General features: G+C 51.9%; 2 protein-coding genes across 4 annotated transcripts in view; one reads left to right on the plus strand and one right to left on the minus strand.

The window, feature by feature from the left end:
- Positions 1–4,270: 4,270 nt before the first annotated feature.
- B3GNTL1 (UDP-GlcNAc:betaGal beta-1,3-N-acetylglucosaminyltransferase-like 1) lies at positions 4,271–14,627 on the plus strand. Its single transcript, XM_008588293.1, has 7 exons — positions 4,271–4,434; positions 7,188–7,250; positions 7,313–7,448; positions 7,559–7,627; positions 8,085–8,159; positions 11,225–11,328; positions 14,364–14,627. The coding sequence occupies exons 1-6, from the start codon at positions 4,271–4,273 to the stop codon at positions 11,303–11,305; spliced, it is 588 nt and encodes a 195-aa protein (XP_008586515.1). The 3' UTR covers positions 11,306–11,328; positions 14,364–14,627.
- Positions 14,628–15,680: 1,053 nt separating this feature from the next.
- The window catches only part of LOC103603718 (tubulin-specific chaperone D), a 152,714-nt gene continuing 141,017 nt past the window's right edge, over positions 15,681–27,377 (minus strand). For all 3 annotated transcript variants that reach the window (XM_008588290.1, XM_008588291.1, XM_008588292.1), the window contains 6 exons: positions 26,906–26,983; positions 22,426–22,515; positions 21,826–21,913; positions 20,969–21,078; positions 20,278–20,362; positions 15,681–15,978 (listed from right to left, as the gene is read on the minus strand). In XM_008588290.1, the coding sequence (XP_008586512.1) occupies positions 15,964–15,978; positions 20,278–20,362; positions 20,969–21,078; positions 21,826–21,913; positions 22,426–22,515; positions 26,906–26,983 (466 nt within the window). In that variant the 3' untranslated portion in view covers positions 15,681–15,963. The remainder of the gene's footprint in view (positions 15,979–20,277; positions 20,363–20,968; positions 21,079–21,825; positions 21,914–22,425; positions 22,516–26,905; positions 26,984–27,377) is intronic.

Below are 27,377 nucleotides of genomic sequence, written 5' to 3' on the forward strand. Positions count from 1 at the left end.
ACACTGAGGGTTGCGATCCGTTGCCAGACACGGAAAAAGATAAAAGACAAAATAAATAAATAAATAAATAAATAAAAGGAAAGAAAATGTGGCATTATTAATATTGGGAATGAAAAAGGGGTCATCACTACAGATCCTACAGACATTTAAAGAATAAATACTACCTTATAACACCGAGGTCAGGAGTTCAGATCCCCATACCAGCCAGCTGCCAAAACTAAAGAATAAATAATAATTAAAGTTAAAGTAGTAACTTAACCTCCCACAAAGAAAAGCCAGATTGTACTCTGTCAAAGATCTAAGGAAGGAGCAGTACCAATCTTACATAAATTCTTCCAGAAAATAGAGGAGGAGAGAGACGTGTCGGGTATTGGGAAGGAACTCTCAACTCACTGCATGAAAACAGTGTGACACTGATACTGGAATGCCACAAGACCGTTACAAGAAAATTAAATTATAGTCCAGTGTCTCTCATGCAAATAGATGCAAAAATCGTTCACAAAGAATTAGCAAATCGATCACAGCAATATATATGAAATGATAATACATCACGAATACAAGTCTAGTTTAACATTCAAAAATCAGTCTTAATGTTTTATACTACATTAACTGAATAAAGGAGAAAAATTAACCCAGTCGATTCAGAAAAAGCATTTGACAAAATTTAATACCTGTTTATTTTTTTAAAAAAACCTCAGCAAACTAACATTGGAAGGGAGCTCTCTCAGTCTAACATCTACCAAAAATTACAACTAACTTCACACTTAATAATGAAAGACTGAACGCTTACCCCCTAAGATCAGGAGCAAGGCAGTGACGTCTGCTCTCACCACGTCTGTTTATCATTTTATTGGAGGCAGTACAGTAAGGTAAAAAGAAAAAAAATATATAGACATTAGGAAGTGGAAGTAAAACTATCATCATTTGTAGGTAGCATGATTGTGTTTCACAGGACAACAGCCAATAATTTAGCAAGTTTTCAAGAATGCAAGTTCAGTTATATAGAGAGAGAGAGACACACAGTAAACTTACCTGTGTATCTTAGTACACAGGCAAATTTAACAAGTGTGTGTGTGTCGTCTACACTAAAAACTACAAAACACATTGCCGACAGAATTTAAAGGAGACTTGCGGAAGGAGAGCTACACCACCTCCATAGAGTGGGAGACAAGGCGTCATAACATGTCAGTCGTCCCCACATTGATCTGCAGGTTCAGCACATTCCAATAAAAGTCCGAGCAGACTTCTTTGTTCAAATTGATAATCTGATTCTAAAATCCACATGGAAATGCAAAAAACCCAGAATGGCCTAAACAATCTAGAAAAGAACAGAATTTGAGGACTCGGAATGTCTGATTTTCAGACTTACCCTAAAGCTACAGCAATCAGGAAAATGTAGCAATAGCATAAAAGACAGACAAACATATCAAAGAAAGAGAATAGAGAAGCCAGGAATAGACTCACAATCAATTGATTTTTCAACAGTCTCCAAAGCCACTCAATGGAGAAAGGAAAATATTTTCAATAGATGGAACAACCAGATATCCACGTGGACAAAAAGTGAATCTCAAGTCCTATCTCACACCATATGGAAAAGTTAATTTAAGATGTATCTTAGCTATAAGTGTAAAAGGGGTAGAACTATAAAGCATCTGGAAGAAAACATCAGGGAGTATCTTCATGACTTTGGGATTGGCAAAAATTTGTTATAGAGGATGTTAGAATCATTAAACATTTAGAAGTTGATAAATTGGACTTCATCAAAACTAAAAACTTTTGCTTGTAAAAAGACACCATTAGGAAAATGAATAGGCAACCACAGACTAGGAGAAAATATTCATAATTCTTATATTTAACAGAGGACTAGTATTCTATAACGGACCCTTACAACCCAATAATAATAAGTCAAACAATCCAATAAAAATAGGCAAAATACTTGAACAGACATGACATCTCAAAAAGCAAGATATATATAAATAGTCAGCGAGCAAATGAAAAAGTATTCATGATTATCAGTATCAGAGACACACAATCTAAAACCTCCGCACACCACTAGAATGGCTAACATGAACGCCTGGCAATTCCAGACGTGGGCAAGGACGTGGAACTAGCAGAACTCACAGATTGTTCTCAGGGGTGTAAAGCGGTACATCCTTTCTTAGAAAACTGTTTGGTATTTTTTTATTAATCAAACTGATACCTGCCTTATGACCCAGTAATTCTGCTTATTGGTGTTTATCCAAGAGAAACGAAAACATTCCTCGACATATCACTATTGATAATAGCCAAGAACTGGGAGCAACCCAGATGTTCATCAACAGATGAATGGATAAGCTGCTGCGTGGAATGCTCCGCAGCAATAAACGGAAACAAACCACCGACACCTGCGAGAACATGGGCTAATATAAGAAGACATGGTAGTGCACGAAGCCAGACTGGGACGCGTACGTGACACGCCGCAGGCTTCCATGGATGTGAAAAATTCTCCGCAGCAATAAACGGAAACAAACCACCGACACCTGCGAGAACATGGGCTAATATAAGAAGACATAGTAGTGCACGAAGCCAGACTGGGACGCGTACGTGACACGCCGCAGGCTTCCATGGATGTGAAGTTCTCCAACAGGCGAAACCAGACCGTGGCGTGGATGTTCGCAGCACGGTTTCCTCTGGGGAGGGACCTGGGGTGCTGGGAGTGCTCTGTGCCTTGGGGGGGGAGGGGGAGGGTTACGTGGATATCTTCTTTCTCTGGACCCACCAACCTGTACACTTAAGATCCTTCACTCTATGTAAATCATACCTTAATTAAAAATGTTTTAAATGTCTGACAAGTGTTTCTCCAGGGACGTCGCCCCTCCCCCGCCATCTGTAAACAGAGCCAGGTGCTTTCAGGACTGGAAATCATTTGGTGGGACCGTGACATGCTGCGAAGTCTGGAAACCCTTCCGCCGTCATCCTGAGGGGTCACTTAGTGTGCGCCCAACTCAGTGTGCACCTGAGACCGCGTGGGGGGAGTTTTGTATGCGCATGGCCGTTCCTGTACTAATCTGAGAAACCAAGTCGCCCTGGGTGGCAAGCACTGCCTGGGCCAGTGCGGCGGGTGCAGCGTTTCTGGGAGGAAGCCAGGCAGCGGGCCACAGGCTGTGCTGCACGATGTCATCCTGCCTGCATGGGATAAAGCTGTTCTTCAGCACGAGGTTTCGCCACCCACCACACAAAAGAAGTGATCTAATGTGAGCTTGTGTCGGATTAGAGACCATGCGCCGAGTGGCAGCCTCGCTGGGTAATGAGCTCTAATTATAACCCAGGCTCGCAGAGGCGGGACTGGCTCACGTTTTCTCTCCAAGTCCTCAGCCGGAGAGCGCTCCCCGACTCTGTCCGTTCTTTTTAAATTGAGAATGGTCAGCATTTATACCATTTAGCAAGTTTTTTCTATTAAGTACTTTAGACATAAAGGGATAATGTCTTTAGGAAATTAAACGTTACCTGTCCCTGTAAACCTGGTGTTTATCATTTCATCCATTTCTTTATACGTTTACTGTATGTATGTGTCTCTCTAAACAATAAGCTTTACCTGTTTTGAAATATGTAAATAATATCATGTGGCCTGTATCCTTTCTGCAAGGGTTAATTTTTTGCTCCACATTATACAGTCATGTGTCCCTTAACGACAGGAACACATTCTGAGAAATGCATCCGCAGGCAATTTTGTGGTTGCACAAAAGTGTATCATGAAAGGAGCAGCAGTGGCTTTCCTGTCACCTGCACTGGCCCTCTGATTACGCCACCAAGTCTGTCCGTGCCTCACTGTCCCCATCTGTTAAGTGGGGATTAGAACACCTCCGCCCCCCAGATTGCAGGTAGGGTTGTGCCTGGCACTCGGCAGATGCTCAGGGAGTGTTAGCTCAATGCCGCCCACTGTTACCCTGCTATGGGGACAGGTGGGGACCACTGAAAAATGCAAGAGTTCTAACGTTGACAACCACGCTTGCACGTGGGGTCAGACCTAGTGTGTCAAATGCTCGGCTTCCTGTCTTAAAGGTCTGAGCGCCTTAGGGAGGGTCACCTGTGGGTAAGCCGGGCAACCCCCTGCATGTGCTCTGCAGTAGGTGTGTTTACGCCAGCACCACCGCAGTGACATGCGTCGCGCTGGATCTTACACCTGAGGTCACTAGGTGGTGGGAATTTTTCAGCTCCATTATCGTCTTGCGGGACCACCGTTGTGCATTGTGTATGTGGTGCGTCGTTGACTGAAACGTCACTGTGCGGCATGGGACTGCCGTTGTGTCCCTCCGTGTTTTCTCCGCCCCTCATCGCAGCCGCGTGGTGCTATGCTGCCCGTGTACACGAGGATGGCACATCCTCCCGCGATGGGTTGTCTGTCTGCACCACCATGTGGTTTGTGGCAGAATTAAGAGGTGGGCATCGTGACAGGTGATGAAGTTACGAGAGCTCTGCCCTCACGAATGGGTTAGTGCCTCATAACAGGGCTGGAGGGACTGGCTCAGGCCCTTTTCCCCTCCCGCCATGCAAGGACACCACAGTGTCCCCTCCGGAGGACGCAGCAACAGGGCACCATTGGGAGGAGAGATGGAGCTGGTCACGGGACGCCGCAGCTCCAGCCCTTGGATCGAGCCATGACAAACACGCCTCTGCTGCTTGTGAGCGACTAGGCTTCAGGTGTCCTGCGACAGCCGCAGCAACAGGGCACCATTGGGAGGAGAGATGGAGCTGGTCACGGGATGCCGCAGCTCCAGCCCTTGGATCAAGCCATGACAAACACGCCTCTGCTGCTTGTGAGCGACTAGGCTTCAGGTGTCCTGCGACAGCCGCACAAACGGACTGAAGATGGATCGTCCTTCTCCACAGCCACATGGCACCGCGCTGCCAACGTGCGTGTCCTCTTGGTGATGGCTCTTCTCACATCTGCTGTCACAGACAGTGCTGATGGAGTTCTCACGCCCTCTTTTCCTGGCTGAGGGGAACACCCCAGTCCTGCCGCCAGCGCCCCAATGCCGCCTCTCCCGCCTCCTGGGACTGCTGTCTTCTGGTGTGGTGAATAAGAACTAAAAAATGAAAAATGGGACACCCAGGGAGAAACATGCCAGCTGCAAGAAGTGCTTTTACTGCTCAAAATACAGATGGCTGTTTCCAATCTTATCTTCTTACACTGTGCCAACACTCTCAGGTCAGGGACGGCCCAAGAGAGCTCAGGCAAGGCCGCTGAGGCACGGCTGGGTCGTGTGCTCACTCTGGACTCTGGTCCTGGGAGGATGCCACGTCTGGGACAAGAAGAGGCATTGTTATCCTGGATCGCAACACTTTCCGTGCCAACCCCAAGGTCACAGAGGTCTTTTTTCTTCTGGCATCTTGATTGTTTTCCTTTCATGTTTAGACCCACAGTCTCTACAAACTGATTTTGTGGGTGGTAGGATGAGGGTTTGTCCCCCCACAGGGATGCCAGACAGACCCAGCCTGTTCATGGACAGGACACCATAAACCTGTCATAAACCACATCACCTCGTGGGTGAGTCTCAGGCAGTTTTCTGTAGGAGCAGTCCTTGCACACGTGCATCCACACGCACATGTGTCCACTGCAGTGCCCATGCATACATGCACACACGTGCACTCACGGCACACACACACACAGCATGCACACTCCCTACGTCGGGGGCTGCCCTGGGGACCCTAACTGGGACTAGCGTCTCCATGTGGCCCAGGTGGCTGCAGAAGGGAAGGCTGGGTGAGGGTGAGGAGCTCTCCAGGCAGGACCTCCCTGGGGGTGCGGGTCTGAGCTGCAGAGGGGACAGGACGGCACCCTCACTGTCCTGAGCCCAGCCTGGACAAGGCTGGACAGGGAATGGGCTGCCACAGAGCTGGTTACCTGCAAGGGTGTCTAGACAAGCGAGGGTGCCCCAGGGTCAGGAGCAGGTCAGGGGTCGGCTGGCCAGCCTGTGCCGGAAGCTCCTTCACATCTGCTCCACCTAGAACCGTAACCCCCCACCTTGTGGGGCTGAGCTCATTTCTCAGGAGTTGTCGGGGCAGGGCCTGGGGCGTTGAGCACGTCCCTCTGCTTGCCAGGGACCCCTGAGGGGCACGTCCTGCTCCTGCCCCACCCAGAACACCCCGAGTTCCCCACTGACCTCCCATGTTGCTTCCTCACATCCGGATCGTCTCCAGGACTACTGCACCCTGCATTTTCCACCTTTCTTATCTGGAGCTGCTAAGGATTTCGTCAGTTTGTTAAAACTAAATTGTGTGAAGTTCATGGTTCTTCTGTTCCTGGAAATTTCATTTTCTTGGCTGTTGCCAATGGAGCAGGTTTCGTGTGCGTTTCTCTTGGAAATGAAGCACTCAATGGCCACGAAAGGGATTGGCCAGAGCCCAGGGTTAGGAGGTTACTCACCCACGTGAGCCCCAGCGTCACTGGGGAATCCCCACCGAAATTCCCACAGCTCAGCACCACAGCTGATTAAAATGTTTAAGTTTAAAATGCAAGGTGGGAGGATAAGGCAGCAAGAAGCGCCGAACAGCCAAAACCTGCCCAGACCAAGGCTGAAAATGTGTCAGTGCCTTGCCCTGGGGCCCGGCCGTGGCCCCTTCCCCTCCAACACACACACAGCAAGGCATGGCCCAAACCCAGCACCGGGGGAGTTACTAGTGGACACAGCCCTTCAAGGTGCTTGGGGGCATTTGGAACATGCAGGTGTCACGAGAACTCAACAGGTAGGGATGTGGGCACCACATTCAACACACTGAAGCCCTGGATGGGCTGCGTCGCAGCAACTTGCAGACATCCTGGATGCCTTCTGGGCTGTTCAGGGGTCCAGTGTGGGCCTACAGTGTGACTCAGATGCACAGGGTATCGAGACAGAGAGAGGTGCCCACACACAGGCCACCTGGACATCATGCTGGGGCAGGGTCTGGGCAGCGCACACAGGGCATATGAAGGAACCTGATCCCAGGAGGGGCTGCAGGAGTGTGGACGCGGCTGCCTGGAGGACGGAGCTTGCCCGTCACAGCAGGGCAGAAAGTGCTCAGACGAGGGTCCAAGGGGGAAATCAGAGGTTTCTGCTACCAGGGCAGGTGTAGATGCTACGATTTTATGGGACAGAGCACAACCTTTCCTTATAGACAAAAATTTCGTGGCAGGCAGCCTGACAGCAGGGCGGTTGTGTCTCCCTCAGGCTTCCAGGCCTGGTATCTGAGTGGATGCTGCCCGTGTGTGTGCACCAGGGCCAGGAGGTTGGGTGAGGCAGTACAGGAGCCCGCACACCCAGCCAGTGCCAGCTACGCTTCTCTTCTGCCACAGGACAACCATTTGGGCCCACCGTGTCCAGTTCCTGGAAGAGCGGGCCCTGCCCCAGTGGGAGGCCTTCACCATCTGGAATGCGGGCAGGCAGGGGCGCAGGCTGTACCGCAGCTTGACCGCCGCCAGCCGGCGCAAGGTGGGCCCTGCCCCCGTCCCCATCCTTCTGTCCCCCAGCCCCACCCCCTCCCCCCACCCAGCAGCAAAGAACTGGCCTGTCTGAGCTGCCGGCCTGTGCTTATCCCCCAGGTGGTTGCCTTCTGTGACGTCGATGAGAACAAGATCAGGAAGGGCGTCTACTGCTACGAGGACTCCCAGGTCTGGGGGGACCACGTCACAGGAGCCCCAGGGTGCCCCTACAGGGAGGGTGAGCCTTGGGCACCCGCACGGGTTCCCCCACACTGTCACTACTGGGCTGAGTGGACTGCCTGAGCCTTCCTCCCTGAGAGGCCACCTGGGCCCCCCAGCAGATGCAGCCCACCTCCTGCCCCACTCCTTGGGGTCTCCAGGGCCCCAGGGAGCCCATTCCCTGGGGGAGATGCTTCTGCATGTTCATTGTGGGTCTGGACCTTGCGGTCGGCCCACCCTGGCTAGTTCTGCAGGTGGCTGTAAGGCAGGGGATGGGGTGGGTCCAGCTGTCTGTCCTCAACGTCTGCAGCTCCATGTGCATCACGCACGTAAGCAGACGCTCGTGGCCGGTGCACACCACAAGGGGCCTTCTGTCTCCTGTAATGAGCACCTTGGCACGGGGCTGACACCGCCTCCCCTCCCTCAGGAGAGGCCCAAGCCCTGTGTTCCCATCCTGCACTTCCGAGCCGCCCGGCCACCCTTCGTCATCTGCGTGAAGCTGGTGAGTGTTGCTGCAGCATGGGGGGCTTGGGTTCTGCCACAGCAGCCCGGCTGTGTCATCGTGGACGTGGGGACACAGCCACAGCTCATCCCCCTCCACCACAGCACTGTGGGCTGGGACAGCAGGAGTGGCCAACACCTAGTGGCCTGCACAGGAGTGGGAGGACAGGGGCTGCCAGGGGTCTTAGGGGAAGAGCAGGCGTGCCCAGAAGCCTTCATCAGGCTGGTCTCATTTCTGCCTTTAAACTCTTCATAAAACAAACGTTTACCAGGAACTAGACAGCAGGAGTGGCCACCACCTAGTGGCCTGCACAGGAGTGGGAGGACAGGGGCTGCCAGGGGTCTTAGGGGAAGAGCAGGCGTGCCCAGAAGCCCTCATCAGGCTGGTCTCATTTCTGCCTTTAAACTCTTCATAAAACAAACGTTTACCAGGAACTTGCAAAGTGCCAGATCTGAGCACCGGGTCCTCGTCCAGTGCTATGGTCAGTGTGATGAGATATGTGAACACCGTGGGGTCTGCATGCCCGTAAGTGCAGTGACCACGGGGCCACTGAGAAGTCCCACCCACAGGACCCACCGGCTCTGGCCCCTCAGTGGCACTGGGGGCCTCAGGCCTGTTCTCACCCCCATGTGCTCTGTACGCAGGATGCCAGGCTCCCTGCTCAGGGCTGAGGCATGTCACGAGGGCTGAGCCCGTCTGTTGGTCATTGGTCCTTTTTTCAGATTTTAGGAGACCCTGATGCACTCTGGACACTGGTCCTTGGCCAGTCGAGCATGTGGCACACCTTCTCCAGCTTTTGTATATGTTTTAAAAATCTTTATTTTGCTTTTATTTTTGAGATCTGCTTTGCTGTGAACAGAATTCTAGGTTGTCGTTTTTTCTGTCACTGCTTTGAAAACATTGCTCCACCCACTTCTCACTCACACCGTGTCCCACGAGGAGTCTGTCGCACTCTTCTCTTCGCTCCGCCTGTCTTTCTTATGGCTTTTAAAACTTCCCGCTGTCTTTGCACAGGCTCTTCCAGAAGAACGTACTTTTAACGCAGTGGCATTTGCCGACTTTTATGACGAACACCTTGTGTGCTGTGTAGGAAGGTCCCGCCCTTGGTCAGAGAGTACAGGTCTCGTGTGAAACCATGTCCCTTCTTGCATCTGAGCCCACAGTTCACCTACAGTGACGGTGTCTTGGGCGGGGTGAGTCAGCTTCCTCTCCCCACTGCCCTGCTCCGCGCCCTCCGTGGCGTCCTTCTGCCGGGCCACGCCTGTGGGCTGCACCTCGGCGCTGCCTCACTGTCTTGAGCTCTGCCCGATGGTTCCCCAGAAATCCCTGATGGGAACGTGCTCGGCACAGACTGACTCCATGACCGTGGGAGAACCGACTGCAGACGGCCCCATGCGTCTCACTCTGTTCCTGGGCCCTCGGGAGGCTCTCGCTCCGATGCACGCGTCTGTCCCGAGCTGCATCGTCCGCCTGCTGCTGGCGCAGAGACGTGACGGGGGCTCGGTGTGGGTCTGACGCTGCCGGCCGCTGGAACTGTTCCTTGTTCCCCCAGCTTGGGTCTCGTGGTAGACGGCGACGCGTCCGCCTGCCCTTCCCCTCCTGCAACCCCGGCCAGCCTTGCTTCTGAAGACCTCCTCACTGGATGTGGGGGCGAGTCATTCGCCTGCTTGTTTTTGTAAATGTCTTTTACCCGGAGGAGGAAGTTCCCTTTCATTCCTAGTTTAAGGGTTTGTTTCTCTTCAGATCTCCGTACCAGCCAGCCACCAAAAAAAATAAATATACATATTCAAAAATTCCAAACATCTACCAAGAGAAAACACAGCCGATCCCTGAGCCCATCACCAGCTCCCAAAGTGGTGGCACTGAGGCCTGACCAGAGGGTGGGGGGGTCAGTGGCCCTTGTCCTTTGAGCTCCCATGGATCCAGGTGGCCGCCTGGCCAGCCCTGACCCCTGTTGGCTCAGGGTGGGGGGCAGGTGGGCTGTGCACACAGCAAGGTCGCCAGAGAGGACAGCAATGGATGGGTAGCCGGCCTGGGTCGTGCAGGAGGGTGTCGTGGGAGGATGCATGGGCAGAACACAGGCCACTGTCTCCAGCAGCTGCAGCCCACGAGGGATGGCCCCTGAACCCAGGCGTGTTTCCTCTGCAAAGTTTAGGAGCAGGGAAATGAGGGAAGAATGGGTTTGGGGGTGGCAGCAGCTAGAGGACAGAGTGTGGGAACTTCACATATTTTTCAGGTAGGGTGTTTTTCATTCACACATTTCTAGCCAGAGCTCAGTAATAACAGCAGTAATATGAGAAGAGGAGCAGCGGTGGATTCTGGCACAGCCAGGCTGAGTCCCCGCGTCAGGCCCAAGGACAGGCAGATGACTCTGATGGGAACAGCGGCGTCCCTCCTGCATCCTGCCAGAGGCCCAGGGCATTTGTCCACCTCTATGCTGGGCCCTGTCCTCTTGAGGCAGGAGGCGGCCTGGGTGGCAGGCACTGAGCTGAGGGGTGGACCCAGGAGCCTGCCCACCTGCCCTCACCTCGCAGGCATTTCTGGAAACCTCCTGTGCCCCCAGCAGGACGGTCGGGATTGGGGTTAGGGGGTCTGGCTGAGGCCAACATACAGGACGAGGTGAAGCATTTGGGGCCCGGGATCACAGCTGCTGCTCTGCCTCAGGGGGTGGTGGTGACAGGAGGGATCAGAGAGGGTGGCCAGCCAGTGTTTCTGAGAGGCAGTTTCTGTTCGAGGGGCCTCCTCCCACCCCTGGTCCCAGCAGATGTGGGGGCTAGGGAGAGGGGTGCGTGGAAGCTCCAGGGACAGTCGGGAGTCAGGAGAGTGCCCATTAGAGTCTCATTTCAATCCCTGAGTCCCCCCACCACTGCCACTGCTGACCAACAAGGCCTGTGTACAAGCAGCCCTGGCTGCTGACCTCTGGCCTTCAGTCTCCTTCCAGCCTCTCCCCTATTAGCAGAGGAGCAGGTCACAGTAGAACACCTGACAGGCAACCGCCACCCCCCAGGCCCCGTGGAAGGCTCTGCAGTAGCCCTATCAAGCTGGATCTGTTGCTCCCCCAACAGGATCTCACAGGGGGTGCATTTGAGGAGAACCTGAGGTCTCTGAACCTGCAGGAGGGCCGGGACTTCCTGCACTTCAGCTGACAGACCGTGGCAGCCACTCCCAGGTAGGTCTTCACTGAAGCACCGTTTGGGCTGTCAGACCTCTTTATCATTCATCAGTTCCCTTTCATAAAGTCTGCTCTTGCCGTTATTCTCTTTAGGTTTATTCTAACTTCCTACATCATGTTTAGCTCATTAATTTTCAGCCTTTCTTCTCTAATATATCTAATTCCAGGCTTCAGAATCACTCACTTGAGCACCACTTCAGCTGAATTCCACCTGTTGTGATTTAGAATTTTATTAACTTTCATTAGATATTTTATAGTTTTCATTATTTCTTTTTAAACCATTTTTTTAAAGCATCTGTTATTCAAGTTTGAGAATATGTAATATGAACATGCACATTTGAATTCTACACTCTACACTCTTCCATTAGTTCAAGCTTTTGTTTTTCCACCAAATCCTTACTAATTTTGCATCAAATGTATCAACTTCAATAAAATACACTGGGGGTAGATCAATTTCCTCTTGAATGCTTGCTTGAACATATTGTGAGACTGTGTTACTAGGTACATACACGTGGGAAAAGTTCTGTTGAGTTGAACCTTTAATCATGTAATTTCTGACAACACTAATTACCTTAACTTTTTAAAAATATTAATATAAGTACTCTCTTAGTGATGCTGGGCCAGCTTTCTTTGTATTTAGTGTATCTTTTGACTATCTATGCCTTTGTTTTAGGTGTATCACTTGTAAATGCACGAAGCTATATTTTATCCAGTCTAATCTTTGTCATTCAACTGGAGAATTTAATCCATTTATACTTAGTATATGCTAAAATATTTCTAATGTTTGATTTTGCAGCCTGTCCTTTTTTTCTTGCCATTCTTGCATTTTTTTCTTACTCCATTTTGTCCCAGTGTAGAAGTTATGTTCTCTATATATTAACTCTTTTTGTGGTGACCCTGAATATGTCAACATGCATACTTAGCCAAGCTGATAGTTTAATTATCTGTACTCTGTTCCAGAGAATAGGAGGACTTGAGATGCTTTAAATCCAGTCACTAGCTCTGCCCTTGGTTTATATGTATTGTTTGTTTTAAGAAATTCTACATGCTCTAAAAAAATCCATCCAGCCATCCTTTTTATCTGCTGCTTTCTTTGCTCAGCATTCTCCAACTGGAATCATTTTTCTTCTGCCTCAGGTTTATCCACCAGAGCAGTGGTTCTTAACCAGGGACAAAATTGCCCCTGGGAGACACCTGGCCAATGCCTGGAGATGTTTTCTGTTGTCACAACTGGGAAGGGGGAAGGCTACTGGCATCCAGGAGGTTGCTAAACATGCTACCATGCACAGAGCAGCCCCCACAACAAGGAATGATCCAGCCCTAAATATCAGTGTGAAGATTGAGAAAACAACCATGCATTAGAAAGGCTTACTTTTATATGAATGACTTTGTTTTGTTTTCTTTCTTGAATGATGGTTATACGAGGTATACAGTTCAACCAAGATGACAGTTATTTTCTGTCAGTATAATAAAGACCAACTCCAGTGCTGCTGGGAAGGTGGTAGTTGCTCCTCTCCCCACATCTTCTAACAGTTCTGCAGTTTCATGTGGCGTGTCCAGGTCCGGGCTATTGTCATCTTGTTTGGGATTGTTAGGCTTCTATATCCGGGGATGTTGCATATCAACAAGGATGAAGTATGTGCATCGTCTCCTCCTGAGACCCCCAACTGTACACAGGTGAGACTCTTCAGTGCCTCTTGAATGCTGCTTTCATATTTTTCCAGTGTCTCTCTGGGTAATTTCAGATCCTCTGGTTCTCTAATTCTTCAGCTGTGTCTAGTTGTTTATTCATCCATCCATTATGCTTTTAATGTCACTTCTTCTATTTTTCATTTCTAGGCACTGTTTCTTTTTTCCTAATCTCTTCTTTACAATTTCCAGCTCTTTAGTTTTCAGAAAGGTATTCATTTTATATTTTGTGTCTGGTATTACCACTGCCTTCAGTCCTTTGGGATTGAGTCTTGCTGTGATGCCTGGTGTTTGTGTGTTTTCATTCCCTCTGTAGAAACCAGCCTGCATCCTTCCAGAAAGGTTTCAGATTTGCTTCTCCCACCCCTGGTCCAGTTTAATCAGCTCTTTCACTTTGGGAGTTTTGGGTATCACACAGGTAGTGTTAAGGTCACCGAGTGCTGCTGCTGTTCCTTTCTTTGAGGAGGATTTAGTTCTCATCACCGAGGATACGGCCCTTCAGGGCCCCAGCTTTAGGTGAGGGTCCCCTATTAGATTTGGCCCTGGGCCTTATATCCTACCCCCCCCCCCTTTCTGCTATCAAAAACAAAACTTCAGGGTTAGACTCTAGGACTCATCAGAAACCCTCAGGATCTCCGAGGTCCCTGGTTTGTGGCTAAAACGTGGTTATGGGCACACATAGCCCCTGCCAGGCCCCATTGCACATCTGTTCCAGGCACACTGGCTTCTTGCTGCTCTTCAAACTCACAAAGCTTGTTCCACTTCTGGAGCCACGAGTGTGCTCTTCTCTGTCTGCCATTGGGCACACTGGTTACAGCATGCCAGCACACTGTTCCATTGCTGCTGTCTGCTCCTGGCTCTCATGTAAGATGTGAGAGGAAGGGGCTCCCTACCAAATTCCAGCACCTGGACCCAAATGGGCTCCAGAAACCAGAGGAGGGTGTTCCAGGCCACCAGGTCTCTGGAGAGAAACAGCAGTGGTGATCGCTGGGACCCGGTGTGGCAGAGGCAGCTGGCCTGTGGCATGACCCAACTTTCCTTGGGTTGCGTGGGCTCCAGAAACCAGAGGAGGGTGTTCCAGGCCACCAGGTCTCTGGAGAGAAACAGCAGTGGTGATGGCTGGGACCCGGTGTGGCAGAGGCAGCTGGCCTGTGGCATGACCCAACTTTCCTTGGGTTGCAGCGTTAGGCCAGCATTGAACATCCAGTGTCATCTACAGGGCTGTGTGGTGCACCTACCTGTCTCCATGTCTTAAAATGCCATTTCTTCGGAATCTCTTGTGGTTTCTGTAATAATAGTTCGTTCTTTCTTCTCAAAAACCACTTGCTCTCCTCCATATGCAGCACCGTCCTGGGCCAGCAGGAGCTCTGTGAACCATGGGCAGGAAGGGGCCCCAGTTCTGCACCTGACAGACATCGCAGGCGCCAAGCCTGTCCTTGTGTGGCCAATGCTGGGCCTGGCCATCTAGGACCCTTCACCACCTGGCCTCAGGCAGGCCAGGGGCTCAGTGCTGATCTTTTATCCAGAACAGAAAGCTCACCTCTTCGTTCAAGAGGGAGGCATGTGTTAAGGCTTGAATGAAATAAAAAAAAATGTCACAAATGTAATCCAGTGCTTTCTCTTTTAGCAGGTAAAGATTATTGGCCACAAGGTCTAGCACGAAGAAGTCAAAAATTTCCAGCAGGTTTGGTGGCTTAACCCAGGCCCTAAATAGCAACTGCTAATGAAGGCAGCAGTGTAGCACCCCTGTGTCAAGCCCAAGTCTCCTACCATGGCCTGAGCTGGGCTTGTGGCCCTGATGACATCATAAATGAGAAGCACAACAGTTTCACCTCAGATGTGAACACCTCCCAGTTCTGTGCCTGCCCGCCCTCCTGTGTACCCAGACCTCAACCCACCAGAAGCAGGCAGAAGAGCTGGCCCAGTCCACACAAAGCACGCTACCCCCTTAGCTCTCGACAGCAGGCACAGGGCTGCCCACCCAACCCCTCAGGCCTCTGTGACTGGCTACACATGCGGCTTCTTAGGCACTAGCAGGGCTAGTCCTGCACCCCAAGCCCCTGCGAGCATAGCAAGGGGTGGGGGGCAGGTAGATGTGTGTGAGTTGTAAAAGCCGTGAACTTTTTACACACGTCAACCTCAGCTGGCTTTAGGATAGGTCAGCATGAACTCAGACACGTGGGGCCAAGAGCAGCCTACCACCCTTTGCTTAGGAAACAAGTGTGTGCTCTGCACTGCCTATCGTTAGAAGAAAAAGGTACCATCTTCTCAAGAATGAGCAAGTCAATTGGGACATTTCCCATGTTGTCCTAGAAGAACACACACTGGATTCTGATGATCCCTCACAGCAGACATTTGTGGTGCTGCGGGGCTGCACGCCTGTCTCTCACCACACTCACCTACGTGCAGGTGGGAGGACAACCGCCCCACCCTGCAGATGGGCCCAGGAATGGCGCCTGCTTAGCCGTCCTCTGGGCCTTGCATGATTTGACCGACTGATCAAAACGGACCTCTCTCAGCTAAAAACATGCACATTGGTGGCCTCGACTGGGCAGAGCCAGGCCTGACCCACTGCAGGAGGAGCAGGGCCACAATCCGGGACCTCCAGTTTTCCCTGGGCAGTCAGTCACCCTCCCACACATCAGCCTCAGAGACAGACAATGGTGGGAACGTGATTTTATAGGAAGTACGTTTGGGTTTAAATAAAGGCAGAAGCATGGACACCCCAGGTCACTAGAGCGCAGGCACACGTGAGGAAAAGCTGCCATCTGGTGATGACCTCCAAGTCCCAACGCCAAACACCCCAGCCAGCACCACCCTTGGATGGATGGAAGCACCGTGGACCAGATGTTCTGTGTTGACCATCAGCGTCCAGCTCCTCCTCCCCTGGGAACAGCAAGTCCCTGCTGGGCAGGCGTGAAGGCTCAACTCCCAGGACCAGACTCAGCGGGTGCCAGGCTGCAGAAGAAACACAGCAGGGTCAGGCTGGGCCCCTGTGTGAGGACTGGAACAGACGTGGGTGCAGGAAACTCCGTCTGTGCCATTTCCCCAACACCCGGGATCCTGAGCCACACGGTGCACCGACACGACTGATGTGACCTCAGCCTCAAAAGAGCACCACCACGCAGCAGTGCTGCCTCTGGGGGCAGGAGAGGATGCGTGTTTGATAACTTTCCTAATAAGAATGTAAAAGGCACATTTAGTTCACAGGTTTTTTCTTTTTTTCCTTTTTGTCTTTTTTCGTGACCGGCCACAGATCACAACCCTCAGTGTCGCGCCCGGACCGGACCAGGACCGGCTACGGGATCGCAACCCTCGGTGTTGCTCCCGCACCTCGCTCAGCCAGTGAGCGGCTGGTCTGTATGTGGGATCCGAACCCTCGGCGGGAGCGCCGCCGTGCTTCCCAAGCGGCGCACTAGCGCAGTGCGCCACCGGGCCAGCCCTAGTTCACAGGTTTGATGCTAAGTTCAGCCTTTACACACAGGAGACAGGAGAGACCACATCACGACGCACAGCCTGTCCTCACCATCTCCCATGTCAGCACCAGAGGGGAGGCAAAGACAAAAATCTTCTCAGAAATGACGTCTAAATTACACGTGCCCAACGGAGAATACACAGGACACAGGTGAAGTCTGACCAACCAAGAAAGACATAAGGAGGGCTGAGAGGAGCCGGCAGAATGGAAGCCAAGAACATCTGCTCCACTCCAGGAGGCCCCGGCAGCTGGAGACCCTAATGTCCAGAGAGAAGCTCAGCAACGGAGACAGGCCAAGGGGTGCCAGGCTATGCCTGATGCTTTCAGAAAGCAATAAAATTTTGAAAATGTCTCTAGGGCAGTCACTGACAGAAGAACAAGAAAACTAACAGCAAGTTAACCGAAGGGGAAATGAAATAAATAAAAAACTTTTACTTGATCCAAATGAGACAAGGAGAAAAGAAACATTACACAGGAGGGTCAAATAGAAAACACATGGTAGATGCAAACCCAAATCAGCAATGACACATTCAATATAAGTGGACAGGACGCTCCAGGTAATAAAGACTGTTAGACTGAATCAAAAAAAGGTAAGACCTGACTTTATACTGCTCATAAAAGACACATTTACATACAGAAGTTTGAAGTAAAACAGCAGAAGAGAAAAGGACATACTATACAAACACTACCCAAAAACTCCAGTGCAGCTAGAGTAACATCAGACCAAGACCTCAAGGCACGAAGCATCATCACAGACAACCATGAATACTTCAAAGTGATGGTCGGCCCACTAGGAAGATGTCACACACTTAAACACGCAAGCACCAAGCGCTGCAGCTTCCCACTGCCTCGCTGATACTGAGAAACCCACAGCATGACCTTCTCAGGAGCTGGCGGAGTCAGGGGCGGAAAGCACAGCCGGCCGCTGGGAGGAGCCTTCAGCATAACCAGCACTGCAGCAGCCACGTCAATGCCACAGCATCGCTCCCAGCTGCACAAACTGAAAATCATTCAGTTTTCTCAAACCCATCAGACAACTGGGGTCACCCCCCTGAAACTGGAGAGACAGGAAAACACAAAGAACCACAGCCTTAGGGGTGCCACACCTTCATGTGCTTCTCCTGATGGGTTCCTGGGGAAGACTAAAAAGGACTCCCTCCTGGCCTTAGCAGAGGGATGAAGTGTAACCACCGTCAGTCACACCGGGGCCCACACAGGCAAGGGACAAGTGATGCTATGGGGGAAGCACCGTGCAGGCTGAAGACGAGGCACAGGCCCGCTGCAGACCGAGAGCTCCTCGGAACGTTGCAGGATGCTCTCCCTCCCACCACACCAACAGGGCTCGATCATAATAACCATGGGTTCCAGCTGAAAGAACTGCAGGACTTGGGCTCTGAGGGGGACACAGGGAAACCCAAAGTCAAGTGGGGAAAAAAAAGGATTCTACAGGAATTGGAAGCTTCCAGAACCCACAGCTATAGCAAACATTAAGCACAGTAACTCCCAGCCAGGAAAACAAATCCTCATACCATTTACCAACACAATGTCTGGCTCTCTACAAAAGTTTACAAGACATGGGGCTGGCCAGTTGGAGCATGGCCTTGTAACACCAAGGTTAAGGGTTCAGTTCTCTGTACCCACCAGCCACCAAAAAAAAAAAAAAAAAACTTACAAAACATGCCAAGAAAAAGCACAATCCAAAGAGACAGATGAGAACCAGACTCAGACATGGCAGAGATGTTGTCTGATAAGACTGGGAACTCAAAACACCTGTGATTAATATGCTAAGGGCTCTGATGGAAACAGATGGGCACCACGGCATAGAGACAGAAACTCTAAGACTCAAGAGGTGATGCTGGCAATCAATAAAGAAGAATGCCTCTGATGGGCTCTTCAGAAGAGCAGACACGGCGAAGGAAAGAATCAGGGAGCGTGGAGGCAGGTCAACAGGAACTTCCCAGATGGAATACAAAGAGAAGGACAGATCAAAAGGAAAAACAAGAGATTATCCAAGAACTGTGGGACAGTCACAAAAAAATGTGCCACGTCTCTACTTCAAAAACTACAAAACACAGAGCAAGCTCCTACATAAGTAGATAAACCATGTTCATGGTAGAGGACTCGATGTTCCAGATGTCACTTCCCTCCAAACCAATGTGCAGGCTCCAAGCAACCTCAGCCAACCCCGCAGCAGGCGGACACTGGCTTACGAAGAACAAAAAGATCCGTGGACCAGAACAGAGACTCCAAAAACAGTCACCTGACTCATGACAGTGGTGACACTGCACTCAACTAAGAATGGAGCTGGTCAACTAGACACAGAAAATACGCATAGTGATACTCCCTCCAGTACAAAAGGATTCCAGGCGGACTGTGAAATTACCACATACGAGGTAAAACAATTTAGCTTTTGGAAAAGAAACAGGAGACCATCCGCATAACCCTAGAGTAGGCAAAGATACCAAACGAAACAGAACACTAAATAAAAAGGGGGGAAAATGCTAAGTTGGAATCTGACAGACAACCCGGAGAAAACAGGGAAACATCTAAGCAGGCACTGGACAGTGTTAAGTGGCCAGTGATCACATGAACAGGTGCCATGTCTGTCACCAGGGAAACCAGGGCAGCTCCTCTGCTAGGTGTATCCAGCTGAGACCGGGATCCATGCTGGCTGCAGGCCCAGGGCACACGCTGGGGTGTGGGTCTGCCACAGGCCATCAGGACTGCGCAGGAGGGTCCACTCTGCTCTTGGTCGGGTGAGTTGTACACCAGGACCAGTCTCTTTTCTGCAGGTAGGTTCCTGCTCTGTGAAAAGTTCAAGAGCAATGTCTCCAGAGGACACAGCTCACGAGGCATCGGGGACCGGGAGACGGCCCAGCGAGTTCTCACCAGGTGCGAGTGGTGACCACGTCCACGTCACAGATGAGGGACTGTGGAGAGCAACCGGACCCTTTGCCCAGATGCCGGGACTGTTCTGGAACCCCCTCAAAGAGTGGAGCTCAGAGCCCTGTGACCTCACAAACTGCAGCTACTCGGACACACCAAGGCCGTGGAAAACGGTGAATGAGAGGTGTCCTCAGTGGACAGATGCCTGAGAGTAGGCGGCCAGGGAGGGACATCGGCCCTGGGTAGGACAGTTTCCAGGGAGGCAAGGACACACCAAGGCCGTGGAAAACGGTGAATGAGAGGTGTCCTCAGTGGACAGACACCTGAGAGTAGGCGGCCAGGGAGGGACATCGGCCCTGGGTAGGACAGTTTCCAGGGAGGCAATACTGGAAGCACAGGAGAACCAGACTGGGGGAGCCGAGGCCTCTTCTTCACACAGCAAGGTCTCCAGGAACCAGGGAGACTTGGCGCTGGCGCAGCACAAGGCCCGCACCAGGTGGTTCTGCTGGCATTCCCAGTGGGACCGAGAGGTGTGGCTGGGGCGTGCTGCGGTACCAGCAGGAGCACCCAGCCCCGGGTGCCTGTAACACTCCACGTGCTCTTGACCGTCGTACACCTGTGGCCTTTGGAGCATGGACAGATCCGTGGGCCTAGAGTAAGGAGCTGTGGAGTGGGTCTGGTGCCAGTCCTGCCCACACACACACGGCCTCGACTCGCAGGTGTGGGCAGCAACCACGGAGGGCTGTCCTGCCAGTCCCATATCCCTGGGTGATGACGGGGAGATGATGGGGGCACATGTATGTGATGGGTGGCCCAGAACGTTTGTCACTCCAGAGCTCAGGGCAACGAGGGCAGCTTGTGTCCCCACAATACTGCAGAGGTGACGCAGGGGCTACCTTGATGACGAGCTGGGGTCTGGGCACACCGAGGAGGTCGCACAGCCGATTGCGCTGCTCTCTCACAACCGGGAGCTCCGCATCCCTGAGGAGGAAAGGCGGTGGCAGTGAGTCCCTCAAAACGCAGGGACGTGAGGACTGTGCCACCAGCACCCGTGGCATGTCCTGGGGCAGGATAAACGGCTGCACTGCACTTACCACACCCCCTATTGCTGCCATTCAGCGGCAGGAGCTGCCATTTCCAGACTGACCTCAACACCAGTAAAACAGCAAAAGCAGGTGGGTCAGCGCCCATGGGTGCCCAGGGATGGCCACGTGCCTAGCTCACGTAAAAGCAGCCCTCAGAGAAACAAAAACTATCCTCTAACCAAGCAAAGGTCGAACAGCCCACCCTCTCACTTACAAAAAACTATTTGAGAGAAAAACAATCTCACTCAGAAAACCTTCCCCCTGAGCTTTCCCCAGCGGGCACCCCTCCGGCAGGCTGTGCTAACGCCCACACGCCGACGGGAGGGACCTCAGTTAACACAGCGCGGCCCCTCGTGAAGTCGGGAGCCGAGGCCCTCAGGTTAGGAATCTCTGTCCCCTTCCCTTCAGGGGTTCTGGGAGAGGCTGGCGGGCTCGGGGGCAGAAAGGGAGAAGATGCCGCGTGGGACAGGACGGCATGGAAAGGGGGCTCGCTTGTACGCACCACGCCGTGTCGCTGAGCACAGCCATGACCTCGTCCAGGGCGTCTGTGCCCACGACCTCGCTGTACGTGAGTACCATCTCGTACATCTGGCTGGCCGTGGTCTTGCGGATCTGGGGCAGGGACAGTGCACATGAGTGAGAGGCAGAGGTGACAGTGAAAGAGGGAGCCGACCTTACACCCACCCCAGAGGGAGACCCCGCTACACGGGACGTGCTTCGCCAGGAGGCAGCGGGGCAGGGCCTGGTGGCCAGCAGCCCTCATCAGACAGGAGCCGTGACTTCCAACAGCCCAAGTCACGCTGTTCTTATTTAAACGTCTCATTAAAAAACCTGCTTCCTTATCAGGAAAACAATCCCACCTGGTTTCTTCTCTAGCTGTGCCCTCGTGCTAACACGTGAAACTGAGCAGGTGCTCGCAGACACCCTGGGCCCTCCCCAAGAGTTCCTGCATCACCGGTCAGGGCCCCAGAGGGTGCTGAGCCCAGGGTCCAGCCACCCTACTTTGAGAACCCCACAGCACCTCTCAGCAAAATGTCATTTTTGGGTCATTTAAAGTTTTTTTGTGTGTGTGTGGCCAGAGGAGAAAAATCCCAGGAAATCTAGCCCTGGGGTGGAGGGGGGCTTCTAGGTGAGCCACTTCAGCCTGGGACCTCCTACGAGGCCTTGAACCACACCCACAGGACAGCCATGGTGGCCCCTCCCCACCCAGTTCACATCAATACAAATACCAGCCAGGATCCCCGGTCCTGAAGCCAAAACACTGACTTCCAGAACCACAATGCCACAGCACCGGTGACATCCTTTTTGTTACGAGGGGCTTGTGTCCGTGTGGTAATGGTACGTGGGGAGGATGCTCACCAGGGGGAAAGGGTGGCAGAGCAGCAGCAGCAGCTGCAGAAGGACCTTTGTTCTCACGTCGCCGGGGAACTGCACCATCCCACAAAACCTGCAGGAGAGCAGCACACGCCTGAGCATGGGGCAGGCCAAGGGCCCTGTCCTGCGTGTGCACGTGTGTGTGTGTGTGTGTGTGTGTGTGCGTGCGTGTGTGTGTGTGTGTGAAGGTCGCACAGGGAAAGCAGGTGCTGGGAAGCAAGCACACCCGGGGCCCCCTGGGGCTGTGCAGGTTCGGCGTCTACGCAAACCTGCCTCAGTTCAAGACAGCCTCAACGCACACTCCTCCTCTCCAGGGGTCCCTCGTGACCCCCACCCCACAGGACAGGACCGTGCTCCAAGGGCTGCAGGCGGGCAGGGCACAGTGCCCATTCTGGCAGAAATGCCCACAATTGTCATTGTTTGACCCGCTTTGCTGGGGCTGCCTCAGCTTTTGGCACAATCGTTTTAAACGGACATCATGACTCATGACTTTAGACAGCCTTGGGATCAAAGCAGGCTGCTTCCCCCCAAGAGCTGCAGCTGTGCGCTCAGCCACTGTCTCAGGCAGGAATGCTGAAAACTCACACTGCGATGCTTGACCGAAGCTTCTGGACATCTTTTGACTTCTTGATTTCTTCCTTGCAGAGCGCAAGCAGCTTCACACAGAAGGGGTGGCTGGAAAGAGAGCGAGCTGTTCTGGAGAGGACGCCTACAGACGTCTGTGACCAGAGGCCAGCCTCCTGGGGATGGAAGGCCATCTCTCTACTCCTCCAACAACTGCAGCAGAGAGCAGACACCCGCCTGCCTCGTGCACCCACGGTGTTCACAAACGCTGGGCAGGCTGACCCCAGTGTAGTCATGAAGGCATCACCTGCGCCCAAATGACTCACCTCAACAGAAGAGGCCCACGCCATGGCCCAGGCCAGCTCCTGCCCCCAGGATCACAGGAGGGGAGGATGCCCAAGCCCTCGCCAGGCCCCAACCATCCCCACCCTGGGGACCCATCACACCAGGCAGCTGCCATTTCAGGGTCAGTCCGTGCCAGCAGCTGCCCAGACTGAAAGTGGCCCCAGAAGAACACTCCCTTCCCCTTGGGATAAAGCAGCAGACGAGGTCCCTCAGCCCCTCACTGGCACTGCCTCCCAGCCCCCAGGTCTTCACTGCCACTGACAGGTGATCACATGTGTCTCTGACCCCGACCACTTGCTGGCACCCCACAGCTCTGTCAGGCCCTTCTAGGTCCACACCCACACCCTCGGTGACCGTGGCTCACACACTGCCCACTCTGAGGACTTTCTACTGAGCTGCAGCCCTGCAGATCCCTTTCTTCTGGATGGGATCTAATAAGCACCTCAACCCAAACATCTACAAACCGGATTTCCAGAGGCCCCGGATCCCACTGGTGCCATCCAGTTTCCTGCCATCCTTCCAGTTGCTCAGTCCAGGAGGTCCACGGCCATCCCTGGCTCCCGTGTCCCCTGACCTGCCAGCGAGCTCGCAGGTCACAGCAGCATGCACCTCAAGTCCAGCCCTCTCCTGGCTCCTCTCTCACAGGAATTTACAGCAGCCCCTGGGGCCCCCCGCCCCCTGCCCTCCGAGTCTGTTCTCAGCACAGCGGGGTGCCCCTGTGCCTCCAGAGAGGAGCCCAGCACTTGGGCTGCTACAGCATCGTCGGGAGGACCGCAGCTCCACAGAGCACATGGGGGCTGAGCAGTGTCGTTCCGAGCCTTCAGCAGCAACAGGGACAAGAACCAGAGCTCGAGCTGACAGAGGTGTGGGCCCAATAAACACTCAGCTCTGCGAAGGCTCCCGGGCAGCCACTTCTGCCTCAGCCAGGCCATAGATCCAAGCTCCAGCCACTGACAGTCCAGACAGCCCAGTGCTGGACATGGGTCACGGAGACTCCAGATTGCCACCGCCCTCCCTCAGGTGCCCAGCAAAGCTACCTAAGGCCCTGCTGCCAAAGAACTTCTTCCCCCCAGGCCTCAACTTACTCCAACATGATTCTTCAAATATAGCCTCCAGACAGTAAGTGATAAGCTGATGCACCACCCACCGTGGACACCCCAGACACATCACACACCATGTGCTCTGGACACCCCAGACGTGGAACATGGACACTCCAGACACGGAAACCCCCAAGGACTGCAAATCAGACACACCTGGTAAGACAACAGGAGAAGGGCATTCAAGAAGGCAAAAGCCAGGCACAAAAAGGCTGGCAGGGAACTGGAAAGTGAGAAATGACATGGCAGACTTGGAAACAAACTGAATGAAAAACCATAAATAAGAGTGCCACAGACAAATTGAACAGCAGGTCAGAAGTCATAAAGTAGAGAAGGAAGGAAGGAAGGATGTGAAACGCAGGGGGTGACTGACAGCCAGACCCAGTAAAGAGGACGACAGGAAGACGAGGACAAGGGAGAAAACCTCAGGAGGAGGCAGGAACCCCGGATGCTTTCAGTGCTTATGACAGGTGACTGCTCAAAAGAAGCCAGAAGGAGTGGGAAAATACCCTTAAGTGCTGAAATAAACAGCTGCCTCGAATTCTATAGCCTCTGAAAATAATTTGCAAATAAAAGCAGACACATTACCACCAGCAGACCTCACCAGAGGAGATTCCAAAGGATGTTCTTTAGGTAGAGGGGATGTGATCCCAGACTGGGCAGGAGGGTGGTCGTCTCCAAATGCAGTAAGCAACGAGGACAAAAAAGTAGCAAAAATGTGGACAATTCAAAATAAACACTAATTGCACAAAACAACAAATGGAAAATTACACGTATCTAAAACAAAATATGTGAAATAATGTAACTCAAGAGGGAACAGGCAGAAACCTGTTCCAATATCCTGTGCTATCCAAGAGGAAGGAAAAAATACTGAAAACTGAACTCTGCTAAGTCAAGAATTTTCGGGGTAATTTCTAGGCTAAATTGAAAGAAAAAAGTGAAAAATCTCAAATATATGAGAAAAACGGAATACAAATTATTTTATTAAGCAGAAGAGAGGGGACACAGCACAGCAGAACAAATGGAAACATGTCCTCAAACGGCAGACTTAAACCCAGAGGATGGATGTGATGTGCTGCAGACTTAATGTCCCCATAGTGACAGTGTTAGGAGGGTGGGAAATCCAATTATGATAATTAAGGCAGGGCCTTGAAGAGCTGGTTAGATTGTGAGGACTGTGCCCATGTGAAAGGACTGATCCACTCATGGAGTGATGGGCGTGGTCCTGGTGGCTTTAAAAGGAGAGTGTGTGCAACATGCTCGCAGGTGCTCGCGTGCTCTCTCTCTCCCCCTCCTGGCATTTTGTCATGTGAACCCTGTATCACTGTAGAGTCAATACCAAGAAGGTCCTCACCAGGTGTGTTCCCTGGACTTTGGACTTCCCAGCCTCTGCAACCGTAAGCAATACATATTGTTCCTCTCAAATTACCCAGTTTCAGGTATTTCTTTTATAAGCAACAGAAATGGATGAACACAAGATACAATCGATTAAAGGACCCAGTTAAAAGACGAAGACTGTCAGACTAAATTTCTAGAAAACTGTATACTGTTTATCAGAGACTCACTAAAACACATGAGAATGCTGAAAGCAAAAGAATGGAAGGAAGTTCACAGAGCAAAGTCGAAGCTGGTGCAGCTGTATTAAAACAAAACAGAGTGGAAAGCTCAAGCATCCCTAGAAATGAAAAGGGTCATTATAATAGTAACAAGACCCAATCCTAAATCTGTATCTACAAAAAATGTAGCCTCAAAACCCAAGAAAAAACTGATGAAACTATAAAGAGAAATAAGAGCTACACTCACAGCAGGAGGTACTTTCTCCACCATCTTATTTTGACAATTTTAAACCAGGAAAATATATGTTAAAAATTTAAATAGAATATTTAACAAGCCAAATCATGCCACATGTAAAAGGATGACATGCCATGACTAAGCTGACTCATGCATGCAGTGTCCAGTCGTAGATATAAGTCGGTGACATTCCCTTTCCAAATTAAAAGGGCGAATGCTTCAATGTTATTAGATTGTAAAAGCATCTGAGCTGTGAGGCACCCAGCAAAGATAGGAAGACACCAGACTCACCCTCCCACCTGAAACAGTTAAAAACCGAACAAAATTCAGGAGACGGCAGGCTCCCGTGGGATGCAGAGGCCCAGTTTCCTATGTACGCAGTTTGTTGAGGTCCTCGGAGCAGAACGCCAGTGGGGAGGGGGGTTCCCAGGGCGCTCGAAGACTCACCTGAGTCTTGGTTAGCGTGTGAGTGCAAGGACTTTACCCAGGGCTGGGGAAGAACCCCCAAGAAAGATGACAGGAAGACCCTGGCCCTGCTCCCCGCAGCCGGAAGGAGCATAGAAATGAACCAGTGAACAGAGACCTCAGAGTGGGGAAAATTAACCTGAGATACATGCTGCGCTGGGCTCACCTGACAACTTGAGAGTAGATCAAATTGTTTCCAAGTAACTTAACTGTCCCAGAAGAAAGCTCAATAATCTTTACAGGATACAAAAATATCCAGCCCAACAAGGTAACATATGCAATGTCTGGGATCTAATAAAAATCATCAGGCATTCAAAGAAGGAAGGACATATGGCCCATGATGTGGTCACTCACACACTGAAGCCAACCAGCCCTGAGCCACGTCAGAGGAAACGTGGAACCAAGCAGGGGCAGAACACAGCCTCTCCCTGCCTCCTTGCACCCATATCCAGCCTCTGCATGAGGTGGGCTCCAGGTCTCCACCCAGGCCCGTGCAACAATCACAAACCCCCTGCAACCTCCCCTTTGCCACCCGCTATCCAGCCCAGGCCCTTCCTTGCTCCTCAGACTCTAGCAGTTTCTAGAACTGCCCTGGCAGCCAGCCCCTGATCGGGGTGGGGGGCGGGGGACACCTCTGCTGCTGTACCCCACCAGGACGGCAAATGCCACAGCGGGAGACTGCCCCCCTCCCACCCACCTAGACAGTGATCTCCTAGAATTATGATCTCTGGATTACCGTTCCTTTAAGACGTGAGCTACTTAGGCTTAAGCAGAAAAGAGTCACCAATTAAAGCAATCCTCACTTCTCCTCTGTGGTGAAGATGTCAAAGCACCCATTGGCCAGCAGCTGGTCCAGCGTCTTCAGCAGCGGCACGGACACCCTGAGGGGAGAGGCGAGCAGTGAGACAGATGAAAGGCACTGTGCGGAGGGTTACGTGACCTGGGGAGGGAGGAACCCCGTCCTGTCATGCTGTCAGCACGATCCCAGTCAACCCCGGCACGACATTCTGTGGAAACACAAAGGATCAAGAAAAGCTCAAACAGCTGTGGGAAAAAAGAACAGAGCTGGAGGCCGACGCTACTTAATTTCCGGAATCACGGTCAAGCTAACGTGACCACATGGGGTGGTACTAGAGCAAACATAAGCAAAGAGATCGAAACACAGAAGAGTACAAGATAAACCTACACATCTACGATTTCTGACAAGGGCACAAAAGCAACATGTTGGAGAAGGGAGAGTCTTCCCAGCAATCAGCATGGGGACGACTGGACATC

The sequence above is a fragment of the Galeopterus variegatus genome, unplaced genomic scaffold, assembly GCF_000696425.1.
Source record: "Galeopterus variegatus unplaced genomic scaffold, G_variegatus-3.0.2 Scaffold4762, whole genome shotgun sequence".
Taxonomy (NCBI): domain Eukaryota; kingdom Metazoa; phylum Chordata; class Mammalia; order Dermoptera; family Cynocephalidae; genus Galeopterus; species Galeopterus variegatus.

What these genes read in the sequence shown, in the direction of transcription:
- B3GNTL1 (XM_008588293.1), top strand. Translation starts at nt 4,271, where the DNA reads ATGGGACTGCCGTTGTGTCCCTCCGTGTTTTCTCCGCCCCTCATCGCA. An exon ending in CCGCCGCCAGCCGGCGCAAG is followed by an intron (nt 7,449 to 7,558) that starts GTGGGCCCTGCC and finishes CTTATCCCCCAG; the next exon opens with GTGGTTGCCTTCTGTGACGT. An exon ending in ACTGCTACGAGGACTCCCAG is followed by an intron (nt 7,628 to 8,084) that starts GTCTGGGGGGAC and finishes CCCCTCCCTCAG; the next exon opens with GAGAGGCCCAAGCCCTGTGT.